This window comes from Chinchilla lanigera, unplaced genomic scaffold (genome assembly GCF_000276665.1).
Source record: "Chinchilla lanigera isolate Chin_1 unplaced genomic scaffold, ChiLan1.0 scaffold00023, whole genome shotgun sequence".
Lineage (NCBI taxonomy): Eukaryota > Metazoa > Chordata > Mammalia > Rodentia > Chinchillidae > Chinchilla > Chinchilla lanigera.
In genome coordinates this window covers 20,471,304-20,490,379 of record NW_004955424.1, presented here as the reverse complement: position 1 = coordinate 20,490,379, position 19,076 = coordinate 20,471,304, and the positions used below count along the sequence as shown (strand labels likewise).

Here is a 19,076-nt window from a genome sequence, read left to right as displayed (position 1 = left end):
GGCGGCGCTGGGGAGGGGGCGGGCGGGGGTGCGGCCAGAGGGCGTGGAGGCCGAGGGGCGGCGAAACAGCCGCTGGAGGTCCGCCTCTTTCATTGATGAAATTTAAGTTCGCGTGGTTTTACCTTTTCGGGAGTCTGCAGCTGCCCCTCAGCCGTGTCAGGAGCGCAGTGTAGCCAGGAGTTCCCAAGCAGAGTCGGTCGCTCCAAGTTTCTGTCCTTTGGAATTGGGGGAGGTTTTCCTAGGTGCTTCTTTTTTGTTGTTTTAAAGCCAGTTTTAAACGCTTTGAATGAATACTCCCTTAAGTAGCTAAACAGAGGAAGAGAAAGAACACTTCGCGCGTTTAAAAGCAAGAAAGATCAGCCCTATAGCGTGACTCCTTTAGAAATTAAAAAGAAAAAAAAAAAGCCAGAGTATTTTAGCAAAACTCTTAAGATGTCGAGATTTGTACAAGGTAAGATATATTTCTTCTTATCTCCCGGGTTTCTTAAGCCGAACGTGGGTACTAGCAGTCGAGAGGTTGGCGGGTGGTTTGGACGTGGAGTTGTTCATTTGAGATACCATTTGCGAAACCCTTTTCCTTAAATTGACATCTGAGCTGCCTTGAACTGCTTGCTGGGTTGGCGTTTCCGATAAGTATAATATAGGCCCCTGTACCCTGCTGGGTTTACTTCTGCCTCCCTAAAATCAGGTTAGTAGTACTCCGACTCCCCGGATAGTGGGTGTTAATGATTAAAACGGGATTTTGGCTGCTGATTAATCCTTGTTCTCTGTTCGCGTTCGGTGTCAAGGTGCTTGTGAGTGGCGCGTGGACGGGAAAGGGAATCGGGAGGGCTGCGGGGGGCAGGTGGGTTTGCCAGGACTGTTGAGGAAGCTTTAGGGTTCGTTTCAGTTTAGTGTGTACGTGTGTTTTGAGCCTGAGATTCATGTATTGCGAAACGGGGAGTAGTCCGTTGAAGTTGGAGGTCATTTCATCTGGAGAAATGACTTTGCTGCATTGCTGTTTATTTTTTCCTTTGAAATATGAAAATTATTAAGATTTCAAATTTGAAAATTGTCCTTTTAATTCCACATAGGTATTAAAAAAGGGTTAGAGAATGCCCATCACCTGAGCTAACTAGTAACATTGCTTTTGTGTATGGGAATGTGTGTGGGTGGGTATACTGATTGAAACTGGTGTTGCCCTAAACCTCTGTACCAGTTTGTAGCATAGGATTTGCCTTCTGATGTGCAAATATACTCTTTGCTTGCAGACCCGAGCTTGTGAAAGCTTCAGCCATTTTGCTGAACACACAGCTAGTAAAGTTCACAGCCACTGAATGTGATTTTCAAGAAATGTAGAGGTACTTTATTAAAAAAAAGTCGTGTTAGTAATGGATAAAACTGCCCTAGGGAGTTCTGCATCACTTTATTAACTCTTCTTTAACTTTTGGATAATAGATTAAGAGAATCTGACTACCTGCATTATTAAAGAAACAAATGGGACCTTTATGCCTGCCATTAGCATTAAGCTCAGAAATGTCACTTTCAAATTCATGTTACACTTTATATATACTAAAAGATACTTGCTTAAGTTCTGATTAAATAAATGTCTTATTAAAGATTAGAAAGACAGAGGTAACTTAGAAACTTGTTTTGTAATCACAACTATGTTCAGTGCTCTAAAGCCTGAATGTGCTTGCAATAATGTGGTAGGGAAAAATAGACAGGTCACTTCTCTTTCAAAGTTAGGATTATTAAACTCAACGTATGCCATGTAGTTATGTTTTAAAGTGGCTTGGAGAGTTGGTTCACTTTAACAAGTTTTGCTCTTAAGGTTGTCCTCACGACAACCACTAAAATGGTTCTAAATGAAGTGGCAGTCCCTCAGAGTGGCTGTGTATATTTGTCATTACTTTACCATACACTTTTTTTTTTAAACTAAGTTTTGGAATACTGCACTTACAGAAAAGTTGCACATTTGTCAAAACTAAGAAATTAACATAGGTGCATTTCTAATAACTATAAACTTCAGATTACTGTTCCCATGGTGCAGCCCAAGATACCACATTACTTTTAGTAGCCATCCACCTTGACTTTATTTATTTATTTACTTATTTTGTTTTTTTTTCCGGTACGAGGAATCAAACTCACGACCTTGCGCTTGCCAGGCAGGCGCTGTGCCGCTGAGCTAAATCCCCAGCCCCTGCCTTGACTTTAAATTGTAGTTTTCCTTTTAAATTGGGTGTCTTGAACAAAATGGTGAAACGTTCCCCAAAATATTATTGGATGTGGTTGTGTGCCTTTTTATCATTGTTTTAAGTTTTGTACTTCAAGTATTAGCTCTCTATATGTAACTCTGCTGGTGTTATAAATTACAAACCTCATTGGCTAATGATGCAGTTGTCTGCACATATCAGTTTTGAAGTGTAATGATTGTAATTTTGTTTTTTAATTTTTTTTAAACAAATCAAATTCTTTGATTTTCTTTTTCCTTGCAGAATTTAGTGATGTTTCTACTCATCAGTACTTAATTCATGCTACTTCATAGAGGAAAGGGTAAACAAATGTTAGGCTCCTATTTTTATACATTGTCTCATGTAAGCTTCTTAAGAATCCTAGAAGTAAATTTTTATCATGACTGCATAAAAAGAAGTTAAAACTGAATATGGTGGCACACTCCAGTAATCCCAGCCTTCTGAGTTGCTGAGGAAGGAGGATCACAAGTTTGAGCTCAGCCTTGGGAATTTAGAGAGACCCTGTCTCAAAAAAAAAAGTTAAGTGTCTTGTCCAAAGTTCACAGCTGGTAAGAAGCCCTGATATTCACGTACCTCTCAAACCCAGGTCCTTTACAACACCTTTTTTTGCTTTATGCATTAGAAACAATAGGCAAGGCTTGTTTTTACAACTAGGCTGTCATTCTCTGTGGGCAAAGATAATATATCCTTGAGGAAAATACATTGTAAATATTGAGTGTTTTGAAACTGTAGGTTAGCTTACATTTTTATTGTGGGCTTTTTGTTTTTTGGTATCGGGAGTTGAACTCAGGACCTTGCACTGCCAGTCAGGCGCTTGTGCCTCTGAGCTATATCCCGGGTCCATCCTACATTTTTAGTTGTAGTTTCATAACTCCTCTTAGATTACATAAATGTTGAGAAAGATGGAGGACCTCGTATGGACTTAGGTTTGAGTCTTGTTACTAATAGGTGATGTACAGCTTTTCTGAATATATTTGTACCTATATAAAAATTAGGTGTTAGGGAATAGTAGAGCATATGCTTAGCAAGCTCAAGGGACTGCGTTTAATCCCCAGCAGTAGAGAAAAAAATAGGTATTGATATTTGTGCCTAAGGTTAATTAAGAAGCTGAAATGAGACTAATTATGTTAGTATGCTAGACACATATTAGGTGGCCAGTAATTTTTTTTTTCTAAACAATCATGATAACCTTTTGGATAGTATTGCTAACCAGAAATATAACCATATATCATCAACAAAAATAAACATTAAGGTAGTTCATTACACTTGATCTTAGCCAAAAGACCGAGAAGTGATGAAGGTAGTTCATTATTTTCCTATTCCAGGTTTGCTGTTCTGGCCTGGGCACTTGGGAGTTGTTTTTTTTTTTAAGTGCAGAGCAAGAAGGTAGAATAAGGAAGGGTAGAGTTTGGACAGTATGAGGAATGAATGCAAGTGGTGGCAGTTATTGTTTCAGCCCAGTCAACAGAAACTTTAAGCACTAAGTGCAATGCATATTAGAATTCATATTAGAATTCTAGTGCAATTCATATTAGAATTTATCATGTGTGTCTTCTGCTGGGCACTTGAAGTTCAGCACATCAAGTATCATCTATGTGTTGTGTGTGGGTACTGTATTTTTGAATGTCATAGAAAATGGGGTTGCTACTCTTAGCTTGAATCTCTTTCCCCAAAATAGTCCATATATTTTATGGGAAAGCTGGGCATCTCCATCCTCAAGCACTTGGACTATAAATTGAATTGGAGATATTCACGTAATAAAAATACTTAATTTTGATACACAGGAGAGTTCTCATTGTATATTCTTTGGCCGAAAGAAGTTTCAGGTTTCTTTGGCCATCTCTACAAATCTGTGTTCTGAGGGTGTTTAATGTTCTTTCTCTTAGGAAGACCCTTCTTTACTGGATCTACAACATAATTCTTAGTTGGTTTTGGGTTTGTTTGTTTTTTTCCCCCCTCAGATCACCTCTGCCTGCCCGTAAAATTTCTGCTTCAGCTCTAGTTTTCTATGCCCTAGGGATTGTTACAGGGCCTACAATTACTCTGTATAAATGTGAGCACTATCTCTTTCCTAGCTTGTCACATTTGGAGGTGCTGGAGGTCATCAGTTGTGTTTGTTTTTTTTTTGTCAGGTTTGTCAGTGGGTGCCATTTAGAATTTTGCTTTTAAAAAGTCCTGAGTTAGCTCCCTAAATTTTTTTTTACTTACAAGTGGCAAAGAGACTTATGTTGTCTAGCCAGCTAAAGCCATATTATATGCTTATACTGTAATGTTAGAAGCATTAAATTTTTTAAAATGGTATTATGTAAGTTATATAAAAATGTCCCTGATTTTTAAATTGAGGCACTTTGTTATATTTCAGGGAAAGCTATTTAAGTACCTCTGTGTCACTTTAAAAGTATTTGAGACCTGTCAACTTACCCATTTGTTAGAATTCTTTCTGTGACTCTTTTGGCGACTCCTTTTTGGTAGGTGGCAGCTAGCCAGGGAAGATTACTGAGCTAATTATAACTAGAAGGGTCTCAGATGAATACAGGGATGAGAAGCATTCTGGAGCCTGGTTGTTGAGGTCATGCCTTGGCCTGATTCTTCTCAAATTCTAAAACCAACTTTAGCCTGTTGCTGATCACTTAAGTGACTGGGATACTTTTAAAAACTGAGGTATATTGTGACATGGATTTGAGTGAGGCCTAGCACCAGCTTAGTACCAACTGAAGCATACCCCTCATTTTTTAAAAGTGTAGTTCAGTATTTTATTGTGTTGCTAGAGAGAGAGAGAAAGAAAGAAAGAGGGAGTTCAGTTTAGTAATAGTTATAAATGTAAAATTTAAAGGAATTCAAAATGAAGAGTTGAGCTACTGAAAATTTTATGGACTCTTTTCTAATATGGATCTTGTAATCTCTATGGTTAAATTTCCCTTGTTCTTACTAACTCAGCCTTCTAGTAAGATGGATGATTTTCATTTGTGAAAACTTACTGAGGAAAAAAATTGACAGAGAACATTAGAGAAATGAATATTAGCTGGTACACTTCTTGAAAGTTCCATTTTGATATTCTCAAGATACATTGAAATATTTGAACGGTAGGTATATTTTTACAATATCACTTCACAGAGACCATTCTATCCCTTTTGTGTGTGTGTGTGTTTTCTTCAGAGATGAGTTTTAGCAAAATTAATTAAAATAATGGGACACTTTGAGGAATATTAGTTGGCCTAATAATAAACATGTTCTAGATAAAAGAAAAATACAATGTAGTTTTCTAGTTTTTACCAAATTGTATTTGGTAATTTTTGTAGAAATCTGAGCATTCTGAGTTCTCAGAAAATCTTACATTCATTACTGAAAAGTTAATATAAACAAATATTTGTTATCTATGAAAATGAATGAGGATTAGCTATACTGACTTCCTATAATGCTGTTCATCTTGACATCCTTCACACTTTTGGAGGAGAGTGCCATTGCATTTACTCTGTCAGAGTAAATTCTAACATTATTAGAATAAATTTGTAGGATTTGAGGTTTAAAATGGATGAGGAAATATAGTTCACTTACTACCTTTTTCATTATGTGAGATTCTATTCTGTAGAAGCTAAAATTTTTCTAAAGAGTGTTAACACCTTTGACACACCCCATAATTTCATATTTTGAACTTGGCCTAATAGTGTTTGAATTGTGGATATCTTGATCTTAATAATTTGGTAGATTATCCTAGACCCAGTGACTATTAATTAAAACCATATTTCTTAGATCTCTAAAATTCTCCCATTTATATTTCTGTTAAAAATTTAATAAATTCTATGGTAGTTGTCTTGTTAAACTATTGGAAGAAAATTAAACTTTATATGTTTTCTGATTGAGCAACTTTTATGTTAAAAGGAGATAGTATTCCAATTAAAAACTGTTTCCTAGTTTTCTTGATTGGCTGTAGGCATCTTCTTTAGTTTGTTGTAGAGGAATTGTCTAGCGCTCAAATTCTGCCACTGCCAATATTTCCATTGTTTATTTTTCTCAGTTATCACCAAAAGAAATTGTGCCCTCAAACCATTTGACAATTAAGGATTGTTTTTGAGTACCATGGAGAAATTAGCTATGTTGTCTTAGTTAGTTTACATGAACAATAAAATGTTTCATTTCCCCTAAACAGTTTGAGATATTTTTTTGGGGGGGGGGTTTTCTCCAGTACCGGGAACCGAACTCACGGCCTTGCACTTGCCAGGCAGGTGCTTTTGCTGCTGAGCTAAATCCCCAGCCCCGAGATATGTTTTTGTTTTTCTGATATAAAGCAAGTTTCTTTTGTCTCTGTGATTTTACTTGTATCTTAAAACCTTATTTTTGGTACTGAGTACAAAAGATGACTGAAATAGTCATATTATGCTTAGTCTACTTTTTGCTTGCTAGTCACCAATTATAAAAATACTGTTTAAGTAGACATTCTTTTTGACAATAGCTCTACTTTTTTTTTGAACAGGGTTTTGCTGTGTAGCTCAGGCTAGCCTTGAACTCACTATGTAGCCCAGGCTACCTTCGAACTCTTAAGTGATCCTGCTTCAGCCTTCCAATTGAGTGCTGACATTTCAGGCATGTGCCACCACACCTGGCATCTACTAGCTTCTTTGCCACAGTGAACTGCAGACAAAGTGATTGGAGTTTGTATTTTCTCCAGTTGGTACCCTGGCAAAGGCAGATGTGATATTCCATTTGTCTTTTTTTTTTCCCAAGGAAGAAAGGTTTATTTTGGCTCAGGGTTTCAGTGGGCTCAGTCCATGTCCATTTGTCTTATACCCCTGCTTAGAATTTAAAAAATTCCAGTGAGTACAGGAAAACTGAATAACTGATATATACACTGTTTGGGACTCATTTGGGCCAATGGTAAAATGCCTAGTTTTGGTAATAAAGTATTTATAGAGTACATAAAAGCTTTCTTCAGTTTTTTTCATAGCTCAGAGAAATTTGAGCATAAGCTTTATTAAGAGACTGCTTATTCTAATTTGTTTAATGTCACATAATAACCACATTTAATAGACATAGTTGAGTCACTGACTTTTATGTAGATTTGGTGGCATAGCCCTTCGGAGGAATAAACCATGTAAATGCACTATAACTGAAAGAAGAGGCATTCCTCTAGTGGAAGGAGAAAGAAGCAGGGCACCAGGCAATAGAGCTTGAGTTCCGGCTTAGTAGTGCTGCTGTGCCCTTAGCCACGTTAGCGTCTCTGGCCCCTTTTTTTTATCTTCAAGATAAGGAATTGGACTCGTTGATCTTAAAGCCCTTCCAAGCTTGAAAGTTTTATTTAAATGTACATATATCACATTATGAGGAAGGGTTACCAGATCAGTTTGTGGTCCTTGGTGGTGATTTTATGTCGTATCAATTTCTTCTGTTTTCAGCAGACAAATGTGATAGCTCTTTGGCATAACTTTCTTTTCATCCATTAGACTTAGAGTGGTATAGTTTAACAAATCCCTTGTGAATGCTATTTTGCAGAAGTGATAATTTCTTCTTTCTTTAAGATTTTAAAAACTACTCTGTTGTGTAAGATAAATCTTAATTATTAATGAGAAACCTGATTTATATATAAACTGCAACAGTTTTTAAAAATAAAGTAAGCAAAGTATAATAGCAGAAATCTTGATTAGCAAATAGCTCTGCATGTTTGATGGTGTTCCAGTTCTCAAAAGCCCAATAGCATTTTATTTTTATTATCAAAAAGTATTTATTAAGCATTCATGTGGACTTTTTCTCATTCATTTCTTTTAAGTGAGGAACTGAGTTTTCTACAGTTCTTAGGCAAACTTGTGCTCACAGGCCAGAATCCTGCTTAACCAATTGCTAGGAAGGCTTTATTTAGACCACCCTGGACCTGGTGCTAACTCTGAAAGCTATGGCTTTAGAGTATAGAATAGGTGACAGGAAGAATGAGGAACATGGCTGCTGTGAACACTGAGATAAATGGAGTATAACCTTTGTTAGAGCTACTCAAAGCAATACTGGCAGTGTTTGCTTATAGAAATGCAAGTTCTCCCCATCTCAAACCTACTGAGTTGGTGGCTCTGGGTCCTGGCCCAGGAAGCTGTGTTTTAACTGTGTGTTTGTATTAGAGTTTTAGAAATGACAAATGGAGAAGGAAATTGCAGCATTTATATGTTCTGTAGCTAGTTTTGGCTAGTCGGAAATACAGTTCAGCCCGGCTTTTAAGACACATCTGCGTAAGAAATTTGAGAAATTTTCCCATTTCATGAGACCCCATGAAATGAGGAAGAGAAGTGCTACAAGGCATTGGGTGTTGTCATTCTTTATACCAGTCATGACCAGGATAGGGGAAATGCTCTGGGAATTAAGGTAACAGTAAGGAAAATAAGTAGCAAAGAGTGGAATTGTGCTGATTCAATTACGTTTGGACATTGGATTGAACTTAAATGTGTAGGGAAAAGGAGGGAAGAACCAATTGTGTAACTGTGGTTTCAACCTGGATGAATAGGAAAATGTTAGTGCTGTGAGGAGCAGGAAGGACAGAAGAGTAATTTAGTTTAGATATGAATTTCATTTTGTATAAAAACAAAGTTGAGTTTGAGGTGCCCAGCTAAGTATCCAGGTGCAAAAGATTTAGAAGGTGATAGGGAATGTGAACCTGAAGCTCAGAGGGAAAAGTCATGATGAGAAGCATGTATTTGAGAGTTACCAGTAAGAAGGTTGGTGAGGGAGTACTTGAGAAAAAAGAAGATTTGGGCAGAGAATCTTAGGAAACCTAGAAAGTAGATGAAGGAACAGTTAATTATGTGAGAGAGGTAACAAAAAAATAGGATGATATTGGTAATGGAACCCAAAGAAGAGCTTTTCTAGGAAGAATATTAAAAAATAATTGAGTTTAAAGGACTATAGAGAGCCCAGAAGAAGTTGGTTAGCCTGAATTGGTTGTAAATCTCGTCAGTATTCCATGGTTATTACTCACGGTTATTTCTAGTTGCCACTACAATCTTAATTAAGAGTTTTGTGTTTATTTGAATCACAAGTCATTTCTTAGTTTAAGATTAGGTGGGGTCTCTAATTCTTTTAATTCTCAATATGGGCCTCTCAGGAAGGTTAGTACTGATCAGATCATCTGAGTTGTGAGAGGTGGGCTAAGGATAGCTCTTCTATCTTTTGTTGATCTAGGTATTTTCCCAGGGGCTTCTTCATGGCCTGTGCATTATGAAGCTAGTTTTGTATTTTAGAATGTGAAGTTATTTTGTTTGTGCCCATAGCAGAGTGTCAGGAAGGGTATTTTGTATACCTCTTAGTTGCTGAAATGCATGGAATGAAATACTTGAATTAAGAAATAAAAACAAACTCTTGTCAGACTGAATATCTCCTCCCTCTTGATTTCTTCATTCATTGTTCTTTCTAGTTTTTTTTCTTTTTTTGTTTTTTTTTACTCTGTAGTTTGATAGAAAGTCCGTAAGGTTGAAATTTTGTTTCTTGTGAACAAGGAAGAATTAGGAAATTGTGGGTGAGGGGTGAAGATAGTAAAAACAATTACTGCTTGTTCTGTATGAAGTTGACTAAAAGTATAATGAAATAAATCAAAGTGATTCTTGTAAGTCCAGTTTGATGGGGTGAAGAGTTATTCTAAGTGTTGGTTCGACATAAGAGATTCTGACAGAACTGCTTTTGAAGGTGAGTGATAGGGATTTCAAGCCAAAAATTAAAGAGAGCCAGGCTGGGGCAAGGAGGCATGGGATATGTATGAATAGGCTATTTCTACTCACTGTGGTAGGATAGGGCTCAGGAAAAGAAAAAGTTTTCCTTCTGGGACCCAGCATTAGCTTACTCTGTCACCTTGGATAAGTCTTTGAACTATTTTCAACCTTAGGTTACTTATCTGCAAAATAAGGAGGGTAAATTAATTGCCCTATCTCTAAAAATGTTTTGATTAATGCTTAAGATAATGAGATGTTTGATTCCTATATTACTTTCTGCCTGAAGTCATGGAGGGTCAGTTCTGTTTTGCTAGGAAGAGGGAAAGGACAAAAACATTTTATGAGGTTACAAATCTTGCATTATTCAGGGGGTTCTTTAATTGACCTTCCCTTAGAAACACAGCTGTCATCACCAGCAGTGTAATCTGAGAATTTTAAATCCAAAAAAGCATCTGAGGTCTGTACTTTCTTTCCTACCAGAAATTCCATACCTTTTTTTAAACAATTCAGAATGGGTAAGGAAGTCATTGTAAAGAGAAGTGGTTTCTGTCTCTGTGCTTTTAGATCGTGCCCAGGCCTCTCAGCTTCTCTGGTTGCATAAGCACTTTTCCTTTTTGTTTATTCTTGAATATTCTTTATTCCTTGAAAGCCCTTCTTTATTCCCCCACTCAACCCCTAGGGTATTAGGGATTGAACCGAGGGCCTTTGCCCTGAACTGTATCCTCAGCCTTTTATTTTTTAATTTTTTATTTAGAGACAAGGTCTTGCCAGGTTGCCCAGGCTGTACTTGAACTTGTGATCCTCCTGCCTCAGCCTCCTAGAACTCTGGAAGTACAAGCCTACATAGCCCTTCCTTGTTCTTTAAGCACTAGAAATAGAACTTCTGCCCAGGAGAAGAGGGAGTGAAACAACAGCAGAATGGGGTAGAGGCGGTTATAGGTTTGTTATAATGTTCTTTTTTTGTATAAACTAGTTACACTTAAAAACATGGTAGAAAAATATATACATTTTTCTTCCTGTGTTTTTGGTATATTTATCAAACAAATGAGAGAAATAAAGGTTAGGAATATTTCTTACAACTCAAGTTTGAATCTGTGTTTAAATGTTTTGAATCTGTTTCTGAAAGTTTGACCTGCTACAATGTGTAAAGATCACAGATAATATTAATATGGTTCTTTCAGCTAGCCTTCCCTAGCTTGACTTGGTAGAGGGGATAGTATTAACCTGGTAGTTTCTGTATATTTTCACCTTAAAGCATGTAAGTTGATAGGCTATTTTTCTGCATTGAAAACCTCTAAAGTTGTTTTTCACTTTCCACATTTGGACAAATCTCAAATAGCTATATTAGTTATTTTTAAACTTCACAGTTACATTTGGTTTTATCCTTTTTTGCCTAAAATATGAGTAAGTTAAATGTTTCCATCTCTAATTTTTAGAAAAGTGATTATGAATGCTTGTCTTCTAACTTCATCAACAAAGTAGCAAGTCTATAAGATGTCTTTGAGTCTAACAAATAATTTAATTTAAAAACCATTGTAATTTTTTGATCTATTTTAATTTATCGAGATCATGACCCAGAATCAGATAGTTTGTGTTCTTTAATGTGAAAGTTTTTTTCTATATTTAAATTTTTCTTCTAAATTATTTTTCCAAGCATTAATATGAGAATCAAAGACTGAAGATGACTCCTAGGTACACATGAGGCATCAAGGTGGGAAATTTAACCTTGACAAATTTTAGGTTAATGACTGTCTCCCAAGGAATAAACAGCGTGGTCATGTTAGTTCTAGTTTAAACTGTACTGCAGTGGCTTTTAACTACCTGTAATACCTGAGGTACATGTGCCCATCTGTTGTCATAGTTTTTTACAGATTATAATCAAATTACCTCTTACTAGTCAAAACATAGTTTTAGGTGGTTAATGAGACATAATGCTTATTACTAGCTCACAGAAAAGTTATTTATGAATAGCTATGTGACCTACAGTCTTGGGGCACTTTAGTAATTTTACTGGAGTCTGTATACTTAGTTGTGTTGTTGTTTATGGCTATAAGAAGTGCACAGTTAGAAAACGGCTAGTTAGGATTGAATTGTATGCTGTCACCAAATTTCCTTGGATTTTTTTTTCTCCTTGGTTTTAAAATGATGGGAGATGTGTGTGGTGTGCCTTTCTATTTCTGAAGAGCTTTGTTTAAATATCTCATTTATTAACATTTTTATATATTTGAGAGAAGTAGAGGCTGACTACATTAAATAAATTACCCCAGCAGTTACAAGGTTTACTAATGCCTGTTCTCAAAAGTATCTTTAAAATATAGGTTATATTGGCTTTAATTCTGTCTATATAAATGTTTCCTTTTCTTGCCCACATAATAAATGAAATACTTTATAGTGTGGGGAAATGTAGAAGGGATTTTTTTTTTTTTGCCTTTTGAGAATGTGGTTCTGTTGAAATAACCAGCATTTGCAGAAATCAGTAGATATCAAAGGAAATGTTTTTATAAGCTTAAAAATTTATAAATTTATAAAATAAGATTGAATTAGGCCCTGAGGCTAAAGGAAAAAAATGGATAATAATCTAATTGTCCTTAGTTTTACTTAAAGTATGTACAACAACCTGTATTAGTGTTTTTTTCCCAAGGTATTTGGTGGCCTGTGTTTTTCTTTTTTCTGTTGTTTTCTGTTTTTATTTATATTCATCTAACAGGCATTACTATCACCTTTATCTGTCAGAAAGGTGCCCAGGTATGCCAAAAGCTCTGAGAGTCTAGTTGACACAGAGGAGCAGTGGAAAAGTCTTGGCTCAAATTGGGCACCAGGAGAGGGCAGGCAGCCCTTCACTCTTTAGAAGTAAAACTGTTGATCTATGAAAGTAAAGACACCTTGGAATTTCCAGTATCTCCCAAAGAGTTTTTTTAGCAGGGAATATGAAGGTGGAGTAGTTTCTCTTCTGAAATGGAAAAGATTCCATAAAGAATTAGGTACAAAATTTGGAAGGAAACAGAAAACTTCATTTGAAAGAAAAAAGAGAAATAAGACAGAAAGCTACCCTGAGAGAAAGTAGGAGGCCTGGAGCCAGATATCCATGGGCCCTTTGTACACAGGTGTTTTTATTGGGTATCAGGGCCCTTCCGCCTACTTGCAACTTGCCATAACCTGATTGGTTACCTGGGTTGTTTGTCACAGATGGATCCCAAGCCCTAAGACTCTAGGCCCCCACACACCATCCTCTCCCTGCACATTCCTAAGTGGTCTTTATTTGATTTTTTTCTTGCCCTGTCAGGGCCTTATCTTTAGAACTTATGGGTTGGTGAGAAGGGACTTTACATATAAGCTACATACTTTGGTTTCTCTTCAGATCATATAAATGTTTCGCCTTTTACATATAAGCATACAAGGTCAAGTTAGCAATTAAATCTGAAGGATGTGTGTGAATTTAGTGCAGTAGCATAGTGAGTGTGTGTGTGTGTGTGTGTGTGTGCATGTGCGTGTGTGTGTATTTTTATATATTAAATAAGAGCTGTGTTTAAGTGGCCATGCCTTGTCTCCTTAGTATTTTATTGATGGTAGGGGTGGGTGGCTAGGCTCACTTGGTTAGGGGCTGGCGTGGCTTATCACTTTTCTGTTTTAACTCTTTCTGGTCAGGATTAGCCACAAAGCCCAATGAGGCCCTTACTTCCCTGACAGATTTGAGAGGAAAAGGGAGGAGTCTTGCTGCTGTGAATTTGTCAGACCTTTCCAGCTCTCTTTTGAGGCAGCAATTATTAATGTTACTCCAATTGTTTTTAATTTTTCTCCAGTTTTGATAGCTAGTAGGGAAACATTAGTAGAAATGGAATTATGTGCTCAAATGTAGATTAATCCTTTTACTTTAACCTGTCTCACCTACCCAAAAGTGTTTAATTTTGAGCTTGTTTATTATATAGTCCTAATTAGTTGATCCTGATAAAATCCTGCCAAAGGATCGTGGACCATAGGACCAAGTCCTTTTCATTTGCTAGCATACCAGAAATATTCTTTTTTTGTTCGTTTGTTTGCTTTTGTTTTTCTTCTGGTACCAGGAGTTGAACTCATGACCTTGCGCTTCCCAGGCAGGCGCTGTGCCACTGAGCTAAATCCCTAGCCCCTAGAAATATTCTTTATAGCTGTTTGGGTAGTTGATTTTTCAGGTAACAGTTTTATATTTTTGTTTTAAGATCTTAGCAAAGCAATGTCTCAAGATGGTGCTTCTCAATTCCAAGAAGTCATTAGACAAGAGCTAGAATTATCTGTGAAGAAGGAATTAGAAAAAATACTTACCACAGCACCCTCACATGAATTTGAGGTAAGGACTTTACAGTGTTTTTTTGCTATATCCATCTACAGAGTTAGTTGCTGCCAGTGGTGATTGTCTAGCCTGAAATAAGCATTAGATGTATGATAACATCAAGCAAAAAATTAGCATCACCTAGCAATCAAGAATTTCAACATTTGCCCATAGTAAAACCATTAAATCTTATTTTTTAAGTGTAGGAAGTTTCCAAAATCACATTCCAAAATCACACCAAAATCACAAAATAATAATAAAATTATGTTTTATTTGTTCTGTGTTTTGATATCAATGGTACACAAGTACATATCAGTACTTAGTGGCAATTGTGAATCAATAGAATATTCTTTTCTAATTTCAAAATTTATACTTAATGTTTTAAGTTAGCTGTGTTTTATTCCTTTTTGTTCTTTTGGCAGAAATATCATATAACAATGCATGCATATCCATATTTATGGCAGCACAGTCATAATAGCTAAATCTTGGAAGTGTCCTGTATGTCCATCAGCAGATGAATGGATTTAAAAAATGTGGTATTTATATATCATGGAGTACAACTCTGCCATAAAGAAGATAAACGAGTCATTTGTGGGAAAAAGGATGCAACTTGAGATGATAATGTTTCGTGAAATAAATCACACACACAAACTTAAATATTGCATGGTTTCTCCTATATGAGAAACCCAAATATAAACAAAGAACAAAATAAAAGATAGATTAAAGGTAGTAGGGAGATAGATCTTTCTTAAAGGGGAAGGGGATTAGGAGATGGAGGGAGGAGGGAGTGAGGTGAGGGAAAGGAGATAAAAAAGGAATTAAGATGTGTTATGTACATGTACCAACTCCAGACAAGGAATGTAAGCCTGTACTGCAAACGTGTAGAAGGAAAAATGAAGGAGGTCAAGAGACAGATGGATGGGATGAGGAAAGGGATGAGGAAAAGAATTTGGATGCGCTATGTACATGTGTTACCTTCCCACAAGGAATGTAAACGTGCTGAAACATGTGGTAATAAAGTGATCTGAAAAAAAGATTAATTTCCACATAGAGGTAGAGAAAGTTATTGGTGATAATGCGGAGAACCAGTTGAAATTTCCACGAATTAAATGGTATTCAAGTTACATGATATAATACTGATAGGAGACAGGGAAGATTTTTGGCTTCTTATCCTTGAAATGTGGGTCTTACTAGCTTTTCTACTCTAGCTTTAAATTAGAGTGTGAAAAATTCTCTTCTCTGTATTCTAAAAGACTTTCATTTAAACATTTTAAATGTATGGTTTATATCTGTTTTTATTAAATATGAAGTAGCTTATAATGTTGACTTCTGTTTTCACAGCACACTGAAAAAGATCTTGATGGATTTCGGAAGCTATTTCATAGATTTTTGCAAGAAAAAGGACCGTCTGTGGATTGGGGGAAAATCCAGAGACCTCCGGAAGATTCTGTAAGTTTTAGATAAAAATTAGGAAAATTTAGGTAACTTTGGATATTGGTTAAATTTTGAAGGTGGAGTAGTGAAAACCTGTAACAACCATCACATCAGATGTATAAATTGCTTTGCAATCTTTGACACCTCATGCTGAAACTGCAGAGATGGCTTTCAACTACTGCCCCTTCTTTCAGACCTTTTTAGAGTACTGCTGAAAACTTCTCAAAGTCTAATATCCCTATAACACTGCCCCATAACTTAACATCCCTATTATGAGATCTGTCTTTTGTAGCATGTGTTTAGTATAAAACACACTTTACAAGTTTCATGTTTGTTTCTTCTTTCTCGTTCTGAACCATTTGATTCCTCACTAGTCATTTTAAAGCTCTCCTCGTGCTTTAGGCCATCTCTCTAGCCTAATATTGCCTGTCTGTCTCACGTGAACTAACCTAGCATTCTGTTCGCATACATTGTGTTCTTCTGCTTCTGGATTTCTGGGTCTTTTGTTTTCTTGGGATGCAACTGTGTCTTCACCTATCAAAATCTTGCTCGTTCTCACTGGTCTCTACAAGCTGTACTAAAGAGGCGTGGAGTAGTAGTACTGGAGGCTTAAATCCTAACTGCTATGTTACCAGTTTTGTCTAAAGTGAAAATAACACCAAGTACTCATGTACTTCACAGGGTTGTTATGAGACTTTATTAAGGTAATATGTGTGGAAATCTGTTAAATCCTATAACATCTTTCAGAGTTAGTGGTTATTTCCACATCATGTGCTTAGCCAGCCTAATTGGTAGTAAATATTTGTGTGTTGTTTTGTGTAGAGCCAGGGGACCATGTGTACTGAGTAAATGTTTGTTGTATGGATCATCTAAATGAAACAATTGTCTAAGAGACAGGTTTTTTAAACACATTAATCATTCTTCCCTTTCCTTTCAGCTCTGTAGACTTCTGATACTAGTAACAGCTTTCATTGATAACAGAAATGAAGACTTGATAGCTTGAAGTAATTATATGTAGTTTTTTCTCTTTTTTTTACCTCTTATTTACCTGTAATTTTACATAATTTAACATTGGTTTAAAAAGAGGATTGTTCAAAGCTAACTGAAGTCTGCTTGTGTTTGCAGATTTTTTATTGGAATACAGATCAACTCATGTATATACTATCTATGGAAGCTGAAGGCAATGGAACCCTTTTTTATATTTTTTCCTAATGAGAAGATATTAAATATAGGCTCCAATTAAGAATTTTAGTCCCATGTATAAAGAAGGTCCAGTTCTTAAACTTTAAAATTTTTAAGTTATATGCTTATTGTAAAATAAACAAAAATCGTACCTCATTATTTATCTGGCAAAGTCTCTCATTTTTTATTTTGAAGTTAAAATTCCTCTATAATGCAAGCTTGACAATTATAGCTAGTATTTTTCCAGCGGGCAGGGCCATCTGTTTCTTGGTCTTTGATTTCCTCGCGCCTAGTGAATACATTTTGATATTTTTTTCTGCTTTTAAGTAATAGAATTAATACTATTTTCTCCCAAAAAAGAATGAGAGAATTCTTAAACAATTGTTATATTATTTTAAAAAGGAACTAAATATAGATTCAGTCAGACTTTTGAAAAGAGCGGGCCTAAAATTATAGGAAAATTAGGTACTGTTTATTTTGTACATCTTAAATACTTAAAAATTTTTGCCAAGGAATTGTTCTTAGTTGAAGTAACAATGTAGTTAATGATGAACTTAGCTCTAAAGGTGTGCTTTTCTCACTTCTTACTTTCTGATTGCAGGCCTGGCAATTTTTTCTTTTTCTCTACACAGACTTAACCTTTTGAAGATAGAGCCTACGTTGAAGGAAAGCACAGATTTACTTTCAGTATACTTAAGTGTGTTTGTTACTTTGAGTATACAATGATATGTCGGTTATTGAATGGCTCCAAGCTCAAACTTTCCACTACTAGACCAGCAAAGCTCAAAAAAAGTCTGCTCAGTGTTTGAAACTTTGATAATTTAACCTAAAATCTGACTTGAAAAAACCTGTAGGGGCCAAGAATAAGTCCATTCAGTCTAAGTGGCACTCTTGCTCAGGCAACATATAGTATTTGTGTTAGTGTGTTAAAACATTTGCCATTGTCTTTTTTTTTGGCACCATATTTGCATAAAATACTGTTAACTATGGCTCCAAAGAAAGTTAGTGATCCCAGCAGTAAAGTTAAGAGGAAAACTGTGAGAGCCACAATAGAATTAAAGAAAAATTATTGTGAAATTTGTTAAAGTCCTGGCAAATTGAATTTATAAGTGTAATTTTTGGGCTTCAGAACCAGTTATTTGGTTTTCCACTATTTCTTATGGGAAAAATATGTTCAGTTCTCAAACTTTTCACTGTTTGAACAGGAATTTGGAACAAATGGAGTTGGACAACTGAGGGAGGTATCACTGTATTTGCCACTTTCAGTATAGTCTGTATACTTTGCCTGTGTGGAAACCTGGTTTTGTGTATTTTGAAAGATCATGATACATAGTAATGGTTCTTGCAGTGAGGCTTGGAGGGTGTAAAAAAAGAAATAGAGGGATCAGAATTGCCTTGCTATTTTTCCATTTCAGGACTATCTATCTCACTTCTCAGCAAGGTTCTGATAAATCCTTTCAGGAGACTATACCCATGTAGTTAGCCATAGTTACCAGAATTTTATTTAGTGAATGTAGTTTACTTTTTTATTTTTCTAATTGCAAGTGATATTTTATCTTTCTAACCAAATATAGTAGTACCTCAGTTTATGAACTTAATTCATTCCAGAATTCTGGAAAAGATGGCCACATTCATATTTGGCACCCAATGCAGAGTTTGCAAACAAAAACAGAATTTTGCCAAACAATTTGGTTTGGAAACCAGATTATTTGCAAATAAAAGCTTTGGTGAACCAAAGTACCACTGTAATAATTATTGTGGGAGAATCACCATTTAGTGTGACATTGTTAATATCAGCTTTGCATAAAAGGTGTGCACATAAACATTGCTGACCGTTTTAGTGTATTTATTTTCAGAAGATCTTTAGTAATTTTCCTTACTTATTTGACCCTCAGAAAACTGACCTCCCATGCCTTTTGAATTCAGATCACTATTTAGGTAAAAATATTTTTTCACAAATACTAGATTGAAGCTCATATTTATAAGTATGCCTTGAAATTTTGTCACATTTTACTCCCTTACTCTTCCCTGCTATGTTGAATACTCATTTTAGCTCTAAGTGAACACTTTTTTGAAAAGCCCTTATTTTATTGAGTTTTATTGAGTTAAAATCCAATTTATGGAGTTTTAGATAATGCTGTGCCTCAACATAGTGAATGTCAACTAAATGAGTGTTATAATTGTGATTGTTTTGATATTTATCTATGTAAATATAAATAAAAGATAGTTTAAAAATATATT

The 19,076-nt window shown here is 35.7% G+C and overlaps 1 protein-coding gene and 1 long non-coding RNA gene across 3 annotated transcripts in view; one reads left to right on the top strand and one right to left on the bottom strand.

Moving 5' to 3' along the window:
- Positions 1–207, bottom strand: part of LOC102011218 — a 10,380-nt gene extending 10,173 nt beyond the window's left edge. For both annotated transcript variants that reach the window (XR_001234179.1, XR_261091.2), the window contains exon 1: positions 123–207. This is a non-coding gene — a long non-coding RNA (uncharacterized LOC102011218). The remainder of the gene's footprint in view (positions 1–122) is intronic.
- Positions 208–363: 156 nt separating this feature from the next.
- Positions 364–19,076, top strand: part of Ugp2 (UDP-glucose pyrophosphorylase 2) — a 45,043-nt gene continuing 26,330 nt past the window's right edge. Inside the window, exons 1-3 of the mRNA XM_005385709.2 lie at positions 364–451; positions 14,110–14,237; positions 15,561–15,668. Of these exons, the coding sequence (XP_005385766.1) occupies positions 433–451; positions 14,110–14,237; positions 15,561–15,668 (255 nt within the window). The 5' untranslated portion in view covers positions 364–432. The remainder of the gene's footprint in view (positions 452–14,109; positions 14,238–15,560; positions 15,669–19,076) is intronic.